General features: G+C 40.6%; 1 protein-coding gene across 1 annotated transcript in view; it reads right to left on the minus strand.

Annotated features, from left to right (window-relative positions):
• Positions 1 to 12,131, minus strand: part of sctr (secretin receptor) — a gene marked incomplete at its 5' end in the record, with an annotated part of 33,788 nt that overhangs the window by 1,491 nt on the left and 20,166 nt on the right. The window contains 9 exons of the mRNA XM_084121297.1: positions 968 to 1,106; positions 1,350 to 1,441; positions 2,094 to 2,163; positions 2,735 to 2,795; positions 5,788 to 5,941; positions 6,060 to 6,192; positions 7,780 to 7,889; positions 8,142 to 8,251; positions 9,409 to 9,504. Coding sequence (XP_083977423.1) covers positions 968 to 1,106; positions 1,350 to 1,441; positions 2,094 to 2,163; positions 2,735 to 2,795; positions 5,788 to 5,941; positions 6,060 to 6,192; positions 7,780 to 7,889; positions 8,142 to 8,251; positions 9,409 to 9,504 — 965 coding nt within the window. The remainder of the gene's footprint in view (positions 1 to 967; positions 1,107 to 1,349; positions 1,442 to 2,093; positions 2,164 to 2,734; positions 2,796 to 5,787; positions 5,942 to 6,059; positions 6,193 to 7,779; positions 7,890 to 8,141; positions 8,252 to 9,408; positions 9,505 to 12,131) is intronic.

Consider the following 12,131-nt stretch of genomic DNA (forward strand, 5'->3'; position numbering starts at 1 on the left):
TTTTGGTCTCATCTGACCACATGACTTTCTCCCATGACTCCTCTGGATCATCCAAATGGTCATTGGCAAACTTAAGACGGGCCTTGACATGTGCTGGTTTAAGCAGGGGAACCTTCCGTCCCATGCATGATTTCAAACCATGATGTCTTAGTGTATTACCAACAGTAACCTTGGAAACGGTGGTCCCAGCTCTTTTCAGGTCATTGACCAGCTCCTCCCGTGTAGTTCTGGGCTGATTTCTCACCTTTCTTAGGATCATTGAGACCCCACGAGGTGAGATCTTGCATGGAGCCCCAGTCCGAGGGAGATTGACAGTCATGTTTAGCTTCTTCCATTTTCTAATGATTGCTCCAACAGTGGACCTTTTTTCACCAAGCTGCTTGGCAATTTCCCCGTAGCCCTTTCCAGCCTTGTGGAGGTGTACAATTTTGTCTCTAGTGTCTTTGGACAGCTCTTTGGTCTTGGCCATGTTAGTAGTTGGATTCTTACTGATTGTATGGGGTGGACAGGTGTCTTTATGCAGCTAACGACCTCAAACAGGTGCATCTAATTTAGGATAATAAATGGAGTGGAGGTGGACATTTTAAAGGCAGACTAACAGGTCTTTGAGGGTCAGAATTCTAGCTGATAGACAGGTGTTCAAATACTTATTTGCAGCTGTATCATACAAATAAATAGTTAAAAAATCATATATTGTGATTTCTGGATTTTTTTTTTTAGATTATGTCTTTCACAGTGGACATGCACCTACGATGACAATTTCAGACCCCTCCATGATTTCCAAGTGGGAGAACTTGCAAAATAGCAGGGTGTTCAAATACTTATTTTCCTCACTGTATTTCAAAACAGATCTTCTGCTTTGAAACTGTGTGTTTTATGAAAAGCGCTATATAACTACATATGACTTGACTTGACTTTTCCTGTGTGTATGAGAAAAAAAGAGACAGGTTGAACTGTATATCATCACCTGTGTGGATGCTAATGCTAGCTCAATGAAATTCCAGATTTTGAAGGTTAGCACGCTCACTCGATCCGGGAAAAAGGCAAAGATCATATACTGCACCCCAAACAGGGACACTAGGAGAAATGTCGATTTCGCCAGTTTCCTACACCATAAAAAAAAAAGATGATGATGATAAAAAGGTCTTCTTGTTCATGCACTCATTTATATTTCAATCATATAACGCTGTTTTTAAACTGGAGTGTGTAATTTCTGTGACCCTAGCTGTACCAAATAAAATTGTGCATATTACTTGCCTGTCACAGTAATCACAGTCATTATTATTGCCGTTCTGTTTGCTACCACTAGTGATGCACAGTTAAATGCTAAACGTGCTTTTTTCTCTCACCTGTGATGATTAATTTCATTTCCATGCATGTCAGGAGCTTTCAGTTTTGCCACTAACGTCCGGATAATACTCAGAAAAAACACCATGTTTACCTGAAAAACAATTTCCCTTGAGATAATTACAATGACCATTCATTGTTGCATAAAGTGTTGGATATTTAAAAAATATTAAAAACATGGCAGGACAGTATTATGACTAATTCTTTAAAAAATTATGCAGAGGTGTGACCCTGGATCACAAAACCAGTCACAAGTCGCACGGGTATATTTGTGGCAATAGCCAACAATACATTGTATGGGTCAAAATTATCGATTTTTCTTTTATGGCAAAAATCATTAGGCTTTTAAGTAAAGATCATGTTCCATGAAGATATTTTGTAAATTTTCTACCGTAAATATATAAAACATTTATTTTTGTGAGTGAATGTCGCACAGTCATGAACATAAATGAACAACTTTAAAGGAGATTTTCTCAATATTTCGATTTATTTGCTCACTCAGATTCCAGATTTTCAATAGTTGTATCTCGGCCAAATATTGTCCTTTCCTAACAAACCATACATCAATGGAAAGATTATTTATTCAGCTTTTTTGTGATGTATAAGTCTCAATTTAAAAAAAAATGACCCATGTGACTGGTTTTGTGGTCCAGGGTCACATATTGTAAACAGAGATATTTGAAAGTTAAAACACTGTTTAAATCTGAGAGAATAGGCCAGAAATTTTAACTGGAATGTTTGCTTACTGTGATGAAAATAATGACTGGTACTCGCAACATCCACCATATCCAGCCATGATCGCTCGTCTCCCAGCATCTGACAACACACACACAACACAAACACACACACATTGTGTTTTCATGTTTAATGGGGACTTTCCATTGACATAATGATTTTTATACTGTACAAACTGTATATTTCTCTCCCCTCACACTAACCCGACCCCTAAACCTACCCATCACACACAACTATATGCTTTTTTTTTTTTTTTTTTTAAATCTTCACTTTTTATGATATATATATATATATATATATATATATATATATATATATATATGCTGTTTTCCTAATGGGGACCAAAAAAAGGACACAAGGACAAGGATTTTGGATATTGCCATGTTTGTGGGTGCAACTTGTCCCCATAACTTAGAGTTTACCAGGAACACACACACATACGTGCTGTGTGTTCTCATGCACAACCATGCTGGTTTAAAATAACCACTCTTATATAATATAAATATACAGTAATAAATTACATTTTGTCGTTGTCCAGAGGAGGTTGGTATAAATAAAGAAAGTCCCTTGAGAGATCTTACTGCGTTTAAAAGAGTATAATTCTGAAACGAAAATAAATTTAAATTTCTGAATGTGTGTGAAGTGAACGTACCCTTCATCCTGGTGCAGGTATTTGGCCAAACTCCAGCTGATAATAATGAGCATTGGTATCCCTGTGGGAAAAAAATGTAATGTACATCTAATATTGCCAGGATGAGACCTAAAACCGGGCAATCGTACTAGACATTGCATTCCATTGACTTCCATTCATGCATATGCAAATACAGAAGACACATGTGCCGATCATTCACTACATTCATCTTTTGCAGTTCAAGTTTGCAAGAGATTGCATGACCTGTGAAATTGTATATTGACAACTCAGCTGAAAATCAAACAGCAGAAATTTTGCTAGTTGACAAGAAGTTTAGAAGGATATGCCATTTTTGTATAGATTATTGTGTATTGTTTATAATTTATTTATTTTTAATGATTAAAAACAGATGCCCTGGTTTTTGACATCATATCCTGTTGCTCTCATTCATGCCTTGAATTAAATAAATATGCCTGCTTAAAGGGATAGTTCACCCAAAAATAAAAATCCTGTCATCATTGTCAGGGTTATGTCTGTTTAGTTTCATTGTGTTCTGGTAAAGTCTGATCTGTTCCTGTTTGCCTGTTTTCTCTTTGCTTGTTTGTTTCCATTGATTCTGATTAGTTATGCACCTGTTTCTGTTCCAGTTAATTAGCTTTACTCTGTGTATTTAAGCCCTTAGTTCCCTAGGTTATTTGTCCAATCATGCTTATGTGGGACGTGGTTGTGTTTTGTTTCTCTTACTGTACGTGTTAGATTTGTGATTAAAGACTGTGTGATTGTATTCCCCATCATCATGTGCTCCATTGCAACCACACAAACTGTTACAGAAGACCAAACCACAAAAGGATTTAAATTATGGACTTGCCAGCAGTCTGAATGCTCTGCGTAGAGAAGGAAGAGCAAACACTTGAGGACACTCAACAAAATATTTAGAACATGGATTTTCCCGTGTTTGTGGAGTGGGTGCTGGTGAACGACGGATCTCCATTCACCATCTTCCCTGATGAGGAGGACATCACCAGCACCACTCCGGAACCAAAGCCCAGCCAGCCGCCTCCCACACCCTTCATGAATGAAACACCAGGATCCACCGCAGACATGGAGCCCAAACCTTCTGTGATGCCAGTACCAGAGAGAATACCTGAGCCAATCACTCAGTGGGTATGCTCGTGGAGTACGAGTGCATGGAATGGAGCCCCGCACACACTCCCGCTACTGAGGGTGAGCTCCAAATGACCTCGGGAAACATTATGAGGAAGTGGAACAGGATATTCCCCATAGTCTCCAGCATCTCTGCTGGTCCTGTCCGGTTCCAAGTCTCCTGCATCTTTGCTGGTCCTGTCTAGCTCTCAGTCTCCTACGTCTCTGCTGGTCCTGCCCAACTCTAAGTCTCCTGCATCTCTGCTGGTCCTGTCCAGCTCTGAGTCTCCTGCATCTCTGCTGGTCCTGCCCAGCTCTAAGTCTCCTGCATCTCTGCTGGTCCTGTCCAGCTCTGAGTCTCCTGCATCTCTGCTGGTCCTGCCCAGCTCTAAGACTCCTGCATCTCTGCTGGTCCTGTCCGGCTCCAAGTCTCCTGCATCTCTGCTGGTCCTGCCCAGCTCTAAGTCTCCTGCATCTCTGCTGGTCCTGTCCAGCTCTGAGTCTCCTGCATCTCTGCTGGTCCTGTCCAGCTCTGAGTCTCCTGCATCTCTGCTGGTCCTGCCCAGCTCTAAGCCTCCTGCATCTCTGCTGGTCCTGTCCAGCTCTGAGTCTCCTGCATCTCTGCTGGTCCTGCCCAGCTCTGAGTCTCCTGCATCTCTGCTGGTCCTGTCCAGCTCTGAGTCTCCTGCATCTCTGCTGGTCCTGCCCAGCTCTAAGCCTCCTGCATCTCTGCTGGTCCTGTCCAGCTCTGAGTCTCCTGCATCTCTGCTGGTCCTGCCCAGCTCTAAGTCTCCTGCATCTCTGCTGGTCCTGCCCAGCTCTAAGCCTCCTGCGTCTCTTCTGGTCCTGTCCGGCTCCAAGTCTCCTGCATCTTTGCTGGTCCTGTCCAGCTCTCAGTCTCCTGCGTCTCTGCTGGTCCTGCCCAGCTCTAAGTCTCCTGCGTCTCTGCTGGTCCTGCCCAGCTCTAAGTCTCCTGCGTCTCTGCTGGTCCCGCCCAGCTCTAAGTCTCCTGCGTCTCTGCTGGTCCTGCCCAGCTCTAAGTCTCCTGCGTCTCTGCTGGTCCTGCCCAGCTCTAAGTCTCCTGCGTCTCTGCTGGTCCTGCCCAGCTCTAAGTCTCCTGCGTCTCTGCTGGTCCCGTCCAGCTCTAAGTCTCCTGCGTCTCTGCTGGTCCTGCCCAGCTCTAAGTCTCCTGCGTCTCTGCTGGTCCTGCCCAGCTCTAAGTCTCCTGCGTCTCTGCTGGTCCTGCCCAGCTCTAAGTCTCCTGCGTCTCTGCTGGTCCTGCCCAGCTCTAAGTCTCCTGCATCTCTGCTGGTCCTGCCCAGCTCTAAGTCTCCTGCATCTCTGCTGGTCCTGCCCAGCTCTAAGTCTCCTGCATCTCTGCTGGTCCTGCCCAGCTCTAAGTCTCCTGCATCTCTGCTGGTCCTGCCCAGCTCTAAGTCTCTAATATCTTATTTTGTGTTCTGGAGAAAAATGAAAGTCATAAGGTTTGGAATGTCATTTGGGGGAGTAAATGTTGACAGGGTTTTAATTTTGGGGTAAACTATCCCTTAAATACCTCCCCTAAACACAAGAACATTCAACCAAAGACCCTCTTCATTCATAATTTTGGGAGCTCATTCTATAGCAAACCAACATAACTTATAGTCATCCAAAAAGTACTTAAGCCACACTTTAAAAATTTCAAATGCCACTGAATTACGTAACAAAATATCAGGGCAAGTGCACACAAATGTTACAAGAGCTTTTTTCAGAACTCAGTGAGTTTTAATCCGCTGGTGTTTTAGTGATTTTCCGTGTCTGTATGAAGTCAGTTCTCCTCAAGTTCACAGAGGAATCCTAGCATAATAACCACAGGTGCAGAGCATCACATTAACTAGCAACAAGATCCACTGACAGATAAGTGTCAATTGTTACTGAAGACAGGAACCTACCCCAGCCGAGCAGGATGTACCAGTGCAGGCGTTTCTTCTGTAAACGCAGTGAGAGGTTAATGAGGCTGTGGAGATAATGACTTTCCACCAGCAGCCAGCTGTAATTTGCCAGGATGCAGTAATTAGACAGGATCAGTGCCACTTTACAGCCAGGCTAAGGGAAACCCCGGAAACATATCATCTTAGAGAGCTTATATGTGCATTTATTTACCATGTATTTGTACAGTCTAATGCATTTATGTACATGTTTTTGTTGATGTGTGTGTGTGTACCGGATGAGAGTTGCAGTGGTAGTACTCCTGTGAGTAATGCAGCGCAGCATCTCTGATGAAGATGAAGATGGCTTTCAGGATGAAGGACAAAAAAAGCTGCATGTGGATAAAGTTACGATTGCAGTGCAGCTTCCTGGAGGGGGGTTGGGATGGAGAGAGATTTAAAGAGAAGATGAGGCCTATAAAACCAACATGTAACGCATCATGTAAATAAAAATGTGTTTAATTTCATCTGGCATGTGGAATTTTTCAAAACTAGACGTTTTTCTAAACTTACCCAAATATAAACGTCAAAATGTTAAACATCTTTATCATCACAACGCCAGCCTGTACAAAATAACTGCAGTATGAAACTTGGAACACCAATGGCAGAATTATTTGGCTCACAGAGTTTAGCAGAGCGACGGTTTAGGCTCAGGCGAAATTCGCTACAGTGTCGGGATACTTTCCATCTTCTCGCTCGGAATGACATCTATTTTAATTTTAACCTCTTTTTGGATGATTTACGACTGTTATCACTAACAGAACATGCACTGAATGAGAGTTTCTCTGCACTTGAGGAGCTGCACTCTAACTCTGAGAGTAGATTGTGTGTTGCTTTCAAAAATGATTAGAATGGTTTGTGTGTGTTTAACATGAACTGTAACTTTCTATGTTTTGTTGGTATGAACATTGTGTAAATAAAAGTTTGTGTAAGTGTAATAATGGCCACACAAATATCAGCAGCTTCACCAAATTGCATATTTTTGCTCAGTTTGGTCTGAATAAAATTGATGTGTTTTTTCCTCTTCGAGTCTTTATTAGTGGTGTTTGTTAAGGCAAGTATATACTTATTAGTGCATACTTAGAGGTACTCCACTATCCCTTCAGTGCATAACACGTCTCACACCGTCTGTGCTATAAACATGTATGATACCTTAAATCATGCAGCTTGTTATGTTTATAAGAGATTGTACTTACAATTTTAGTTTTGCAGCAATAAAACAGGCACAATAATTATATAGACTTAGTATGGTATGTTGAAGACTAAGCACCGGTTGCACTAGCTGTTCGTTCGTTACAGCTTAGCCAGGTTTAACTTACGCACTACTAAATATTTTTGCATTGCACCATTAAATTGAAAAACAAAACAAAAAACATCCGAGCAGGAGTAACAGTTGAAATAAAATAGCAAATTTAGCTTGAGTTTTACCTGACGGATTTCAGTCCTTTAGACGTATATGATAATGTTGACATTTACACTCACTTACATTTTAAGAGAGAGAGCATTATGTGAATTGAATACATTGTTAGCGGCTCTTCAACACAAACCCGTCCTAAACTGCACGTGCATCAGTCCGTGTTGTGCATGCCAAATAAAATCAGTCATAATAAATAAATGTCATATCTTATGATTTTTTTTTTTTTTTTGTAGCATTAAGAGTATTTATTTATTGTCCCTTGTTCATTTAAAAAACTGTTTCTGAATGTTATTTACATATGATAATACCTATTATGTTATTCATGATAAGGTAGTATCGTATTATAATGGAATCGTGTTTTTACCGTTAGGAACTTGCGACCATGTTGGCTAACAATGCTTTTGGGAAACACACCCCTGAATACATTAGCAACTGCATAGCAAGTCTAGCTGCTCGGTACTATTAGTACACTTGACATTCTCATAAAACACAAGTGAACACACACACACACACAAAGACACATACACACAGTCTGTTACCTGAACACACACAACACTGTGAGAGCAATGCTGAGTGAGACAAGAGAGATGGCGTATCCCACAGAATACATGATCTTCACATAAAAGAAATACTCGTGTGAGACCAGCCCCTATGAGAAGAGATAGTCACATTATGTAACATCAACAGTGTCATATATCTATTGTGTTTCAGTGAATGTTCTTCTGTGGTACTGGTTCATTGAAATGATAATGTGATGTTACTGTTATACTGTTTTACAAGCATTTACTGTCTGTCTTTCTTTCATTTTTAATCTGTCCTAAAGGGAAATTTCATGGTTTTTGTTTTTTTTTACTTTTATGAAAGAACATGAGCACAGAAATAAAAAGATTTTTGATATTACCGAGTCGGTGGTGATAGGAAAGCTGTCATTAAGCCCATGGCCACAGGCGAGCTCGTACGGCGGGAAAATTTCAGACCAGCCATTCTCCGTGCAGTTTTTCATCACAGCTCCTGCGGACAGAGACAAGGAACAAACAACAAGCAACACAATTACAACCCTGTACAACAGCTCGTCCCTGAGGGCCAACCCACATCACTCTTGATTTTTGTCAAGAATTTATAAGTCCATAATCACATACGTGCCATCATTGTGTTGTTTTATAAAGCCTACTGTATCATTTTTGACAGAAGAATTTCTAACATGATGAAAAATGTAATACTTAAAAAGTAACACAATCTACTACAGGCCTTCTGTCGTCTGATTGATAGTTCATACTTTTTTAGCAAGTAAAAGTCTTTTAGTATAATTGTACAAACGTCCTCCTTCAGCTGCGTGTCTTTCTGCTGTCAAATCTGCACTGATTTTAATTAAGTGAACATAAGAATAACTTTTATATGTGACCTTGGACCACAAAACCAGTCACATGTCGCACGGGTATATTTGTGGCAATAGCCAACAATGCATTGGATGGGTCAAAATAATCGATTTTTCTTTTATGCCAAAAAACATTAGGATATAAAGTAAAGATCATGTTCCATGAAGATATTTTGTAAAATTCCTACCGTAAATATATAAAACATTTATTTTTGTGAGTGAATGCAGCAAAATCGCGAACATAAATGGACAACTTTAAAGGCGATTTTCTCAATGTTTCGATTTTTTTACACCCTCAGATTCCAGATTTTCAATAGTTGTATCTCGACCAAATATTGTCATATCCTAACAAACCACACATCAATGGAAAGCTTATTTAATCAGCTTTCCGATGATGTATAAATCTCAAAAAAATTACCCATGTGACTGGTTTTGTCGTCCAAGGTCACATATTTTTAATATTCTTTCAAGATGAACACTAATGGACTGAATCAACTTAGGTTTCCTTGCATGATATTTTCCATACATCATATTTTAGAACAATCATGTTCAAATGTACATCACAGATATGATCATCAGGCTTTTGAGGAAGTTATTTGTTCATCTCTGAATCATCATTGCATTGCATTATATGTTTTAAAACTACAGAGTTTGATCATAAAACAAAGCATTTAAATATCATATCATATTAATATCAGCATTTGTTCCAAATAGCATATTTTTGCTCAGTTTGGCTTTACAAGGTATATCAAATTCAGGAAGGCTTGTCTGTGAAAACCAAGATGCACCTGACCTTTGACATGAAGAAAATTGGGGCACGGCCGAGACACAGTCTCTCCCACTTCAGCATGAGGCCAACAGTTCAGATCATCCCATAAAGCACTGCAACCTGTTCAGAGGGGGTGGAGGTGGAGTAAAACAGAATTAGGAGCGAATCTGAACAGTGTGATAACAATCCACGTATCTATTTATTGCTCTACTAATATTCTAAAATGTAAAAATCCCCCAATTTTTGGTTACATGATTGCGGCTTGACTTTTGTCTCATTTCTCAGCATTGCATCGCCACCAGGTACAGTCCAAATATACAGTCCGAATTTTAACCAAATAGAGCGTTCCTAACCACGAAAATCCATGCAAATTCATTGGTTAATAATAAAAACTTGGAGCTCTAAAGAGCATTCAGCACTTAAAACTTCTGCAATTTGGAAATTTTATGTACAGAAAACTAGGAGTTTCGATATATTAAAACAGTAAGTTGTCGTCATTACATCAGATGTGCCAGAGGAAACTATATATAAACTATATTAGCCTACATGGGGGAAGGGGGAGCATTGAATATTGTTGTGGACAGTGGACATTTTGCCAAAAAAGTGGAAGCTGTTGGGATGACCATACGTTTAGCCATATGGTGTACTTGCATTTCAGAAGATTCATTAGGACTGTTAGATTACATCACCAACTTAATTTTCATAAAGTAGACCATTTGTTTATGTAGTAGCCTTTCAGATTGTTCATTCACCCCCAAGCCTTACTAATCAGATAAGAAAGTGTATGAGGATTACTCTTTATTGTTTGCAGTCAAATGCAATCTATTTGCGTTCCTGCACTTGTCTTTCTTTCTCTCTCTCTCTCTCTCTCTCTCTATCTCTCTCTCTCTCTCTCTCTCTCTCTCTCTCTCTCTCTCTCTCTCTCTCTCTCTCTCTCTCTCTCTCTCTCCCTCTCTCCCTCTGTCTCTCTCCCTCTCCCTCTCCCTATCTCTCTCTCTCTCTCTCTCTCTCTCTCTCTCTCTCTCTCTCTCTCTCTCTCTTCTCTCTCTCTGAATGGCACAGTATCTGATTTATCCCCTTTTGCAGTCTCTCCCTCTCCGTCTGATGAATGGCAGGAAAAGTTGTAAACGTTTCTCTTGGTACTTTCTCCAATGAAATACAGATAGGAGACATTGTGAGGACCAAGATATCTGTACAGCGTTTTACTGTTATTGTGATGTCTGTGTTGACAGGCCTGTATTGACTGCATCCTGTGTATGTAAAGGACGGTCAATATTTTGAGAAAGACTTTCTGCTTACAGAGTGAGAAAACCTAAGCCCTGTTCACACTGAAAGTTTTATTGCTGGAGTTCTTCTGAGAGTGGTCGAGTGCAGGTCATTCCTACTGATGGACGAGTATTCCAGAAAGCATGTTATGCTACATACCTGGGTTAGTTCACAGATAAGTAGTTTAGCAGTAGTATAAGCAGTAGAATAAGTAATATAGAACACTCAAAGTTTTTAGGTAACAGTCTACTTGATTTGTTTAGTGAAATGAAGGCCTATTTTAAGATGGCTGAACTAATTTCATCTTGTCAAATTGAGTAACCAATACTCACATTTTCTCGTTGCCTAAACAAACACAAAGTTGTATTAAGCTTTAAAACTCAAAAATGACCAAGGGTGTACTCACACTAGGCACAGTTGTCTTGTACCACACTGAGAAATTATTCTTGAAATAAGTCTTGTCTGGCCAGCTGAAGAGCATGAGTGTCATAGAAAAAGCGAATTAAATGAACAATTTGCCGAAATCTGCATCGTCCTTGATGGCTCTGACACTCCCCACCAAACCCTGCAGGGAAAATTTGAGTCGGTGGCCAAAGTGTATGTCGCTGCAGGTCAGGCTGGTGCATGTCTGCACACCATGGCGTTGTTACAGGAATACCAGGCTGACCTGCTAAAAAACCTGAATGAGGGCAAGGTAATTGGGCCGGAGGTGGTGAAAGAACTCCAATGGGCCACAGATCTGGATCTCCACATCACCAAGCAAATGGACTGCTCAATCGGCCGTTCAATGGCTGCCATGGTTGTCGTGGAGAGACATTTGTGGCTTTACCTATCGGGCATTAAACAGAGGAATAAAGCCTTTCTAACAGACGACCAGTTTGCTCCATCAGGCCTCTTTGGCGACACTGTTGTAACAGACAAGTCTGTTATGAAGTCTTTTTACTGCAGTCTTTCTTCCACACCACTAGGGGTGCTATTGTGCCTGAATGTTCTCTTAAGTAAAGGGGGGGTTTGTAGAGGAAGAGAGTAGCTGCTTTTTCTTGTATTTGTTTTTTTGTTGTTGTTGAAAATTTATTTTATTTGCATAAGGATATAAAAAAGAAAAAAAAAGGAATATATTGTTTTGTCATTCGGGGAGCATCTTTCTTTCTTGAGCAAATATTAGGCAAACTGAATCTCCCATTATTGCGTTATATAACTTTGTTTTGCATTAAAAATACGAGACGGTTATACTGTCAATAAGGCTTCAGGATGCTAAAAAGCAGTCTGTGGCGTTTTCTCAATTTATCCCTCGCCGCTTCCAGGCACCCAGGTCTGTTTCCAACCTCAGCCCAGGCCAAGGGGTAGACGCTGCCCTTGGGAAATCGCAACCTACGTTGATTCAAGGCACAGTGGTTTCCAGCAGGTCAGTTACCCAGTATCTGCCCCAAAACAGGGAGGAACTGGGATGCCTGGATCCTCAGAGGAGGATATTGGAGAAG

This window comes from Abramis brama, assembly GCF_963993115.1.
Source record: "Abramis brama genome assembly, chromosome: 8".
NCBI lineage: Eukaryota > Metazoa > Chordata > Actinopteri > Cypriniformes > Leuciscidae > Abramis > Abramis brama.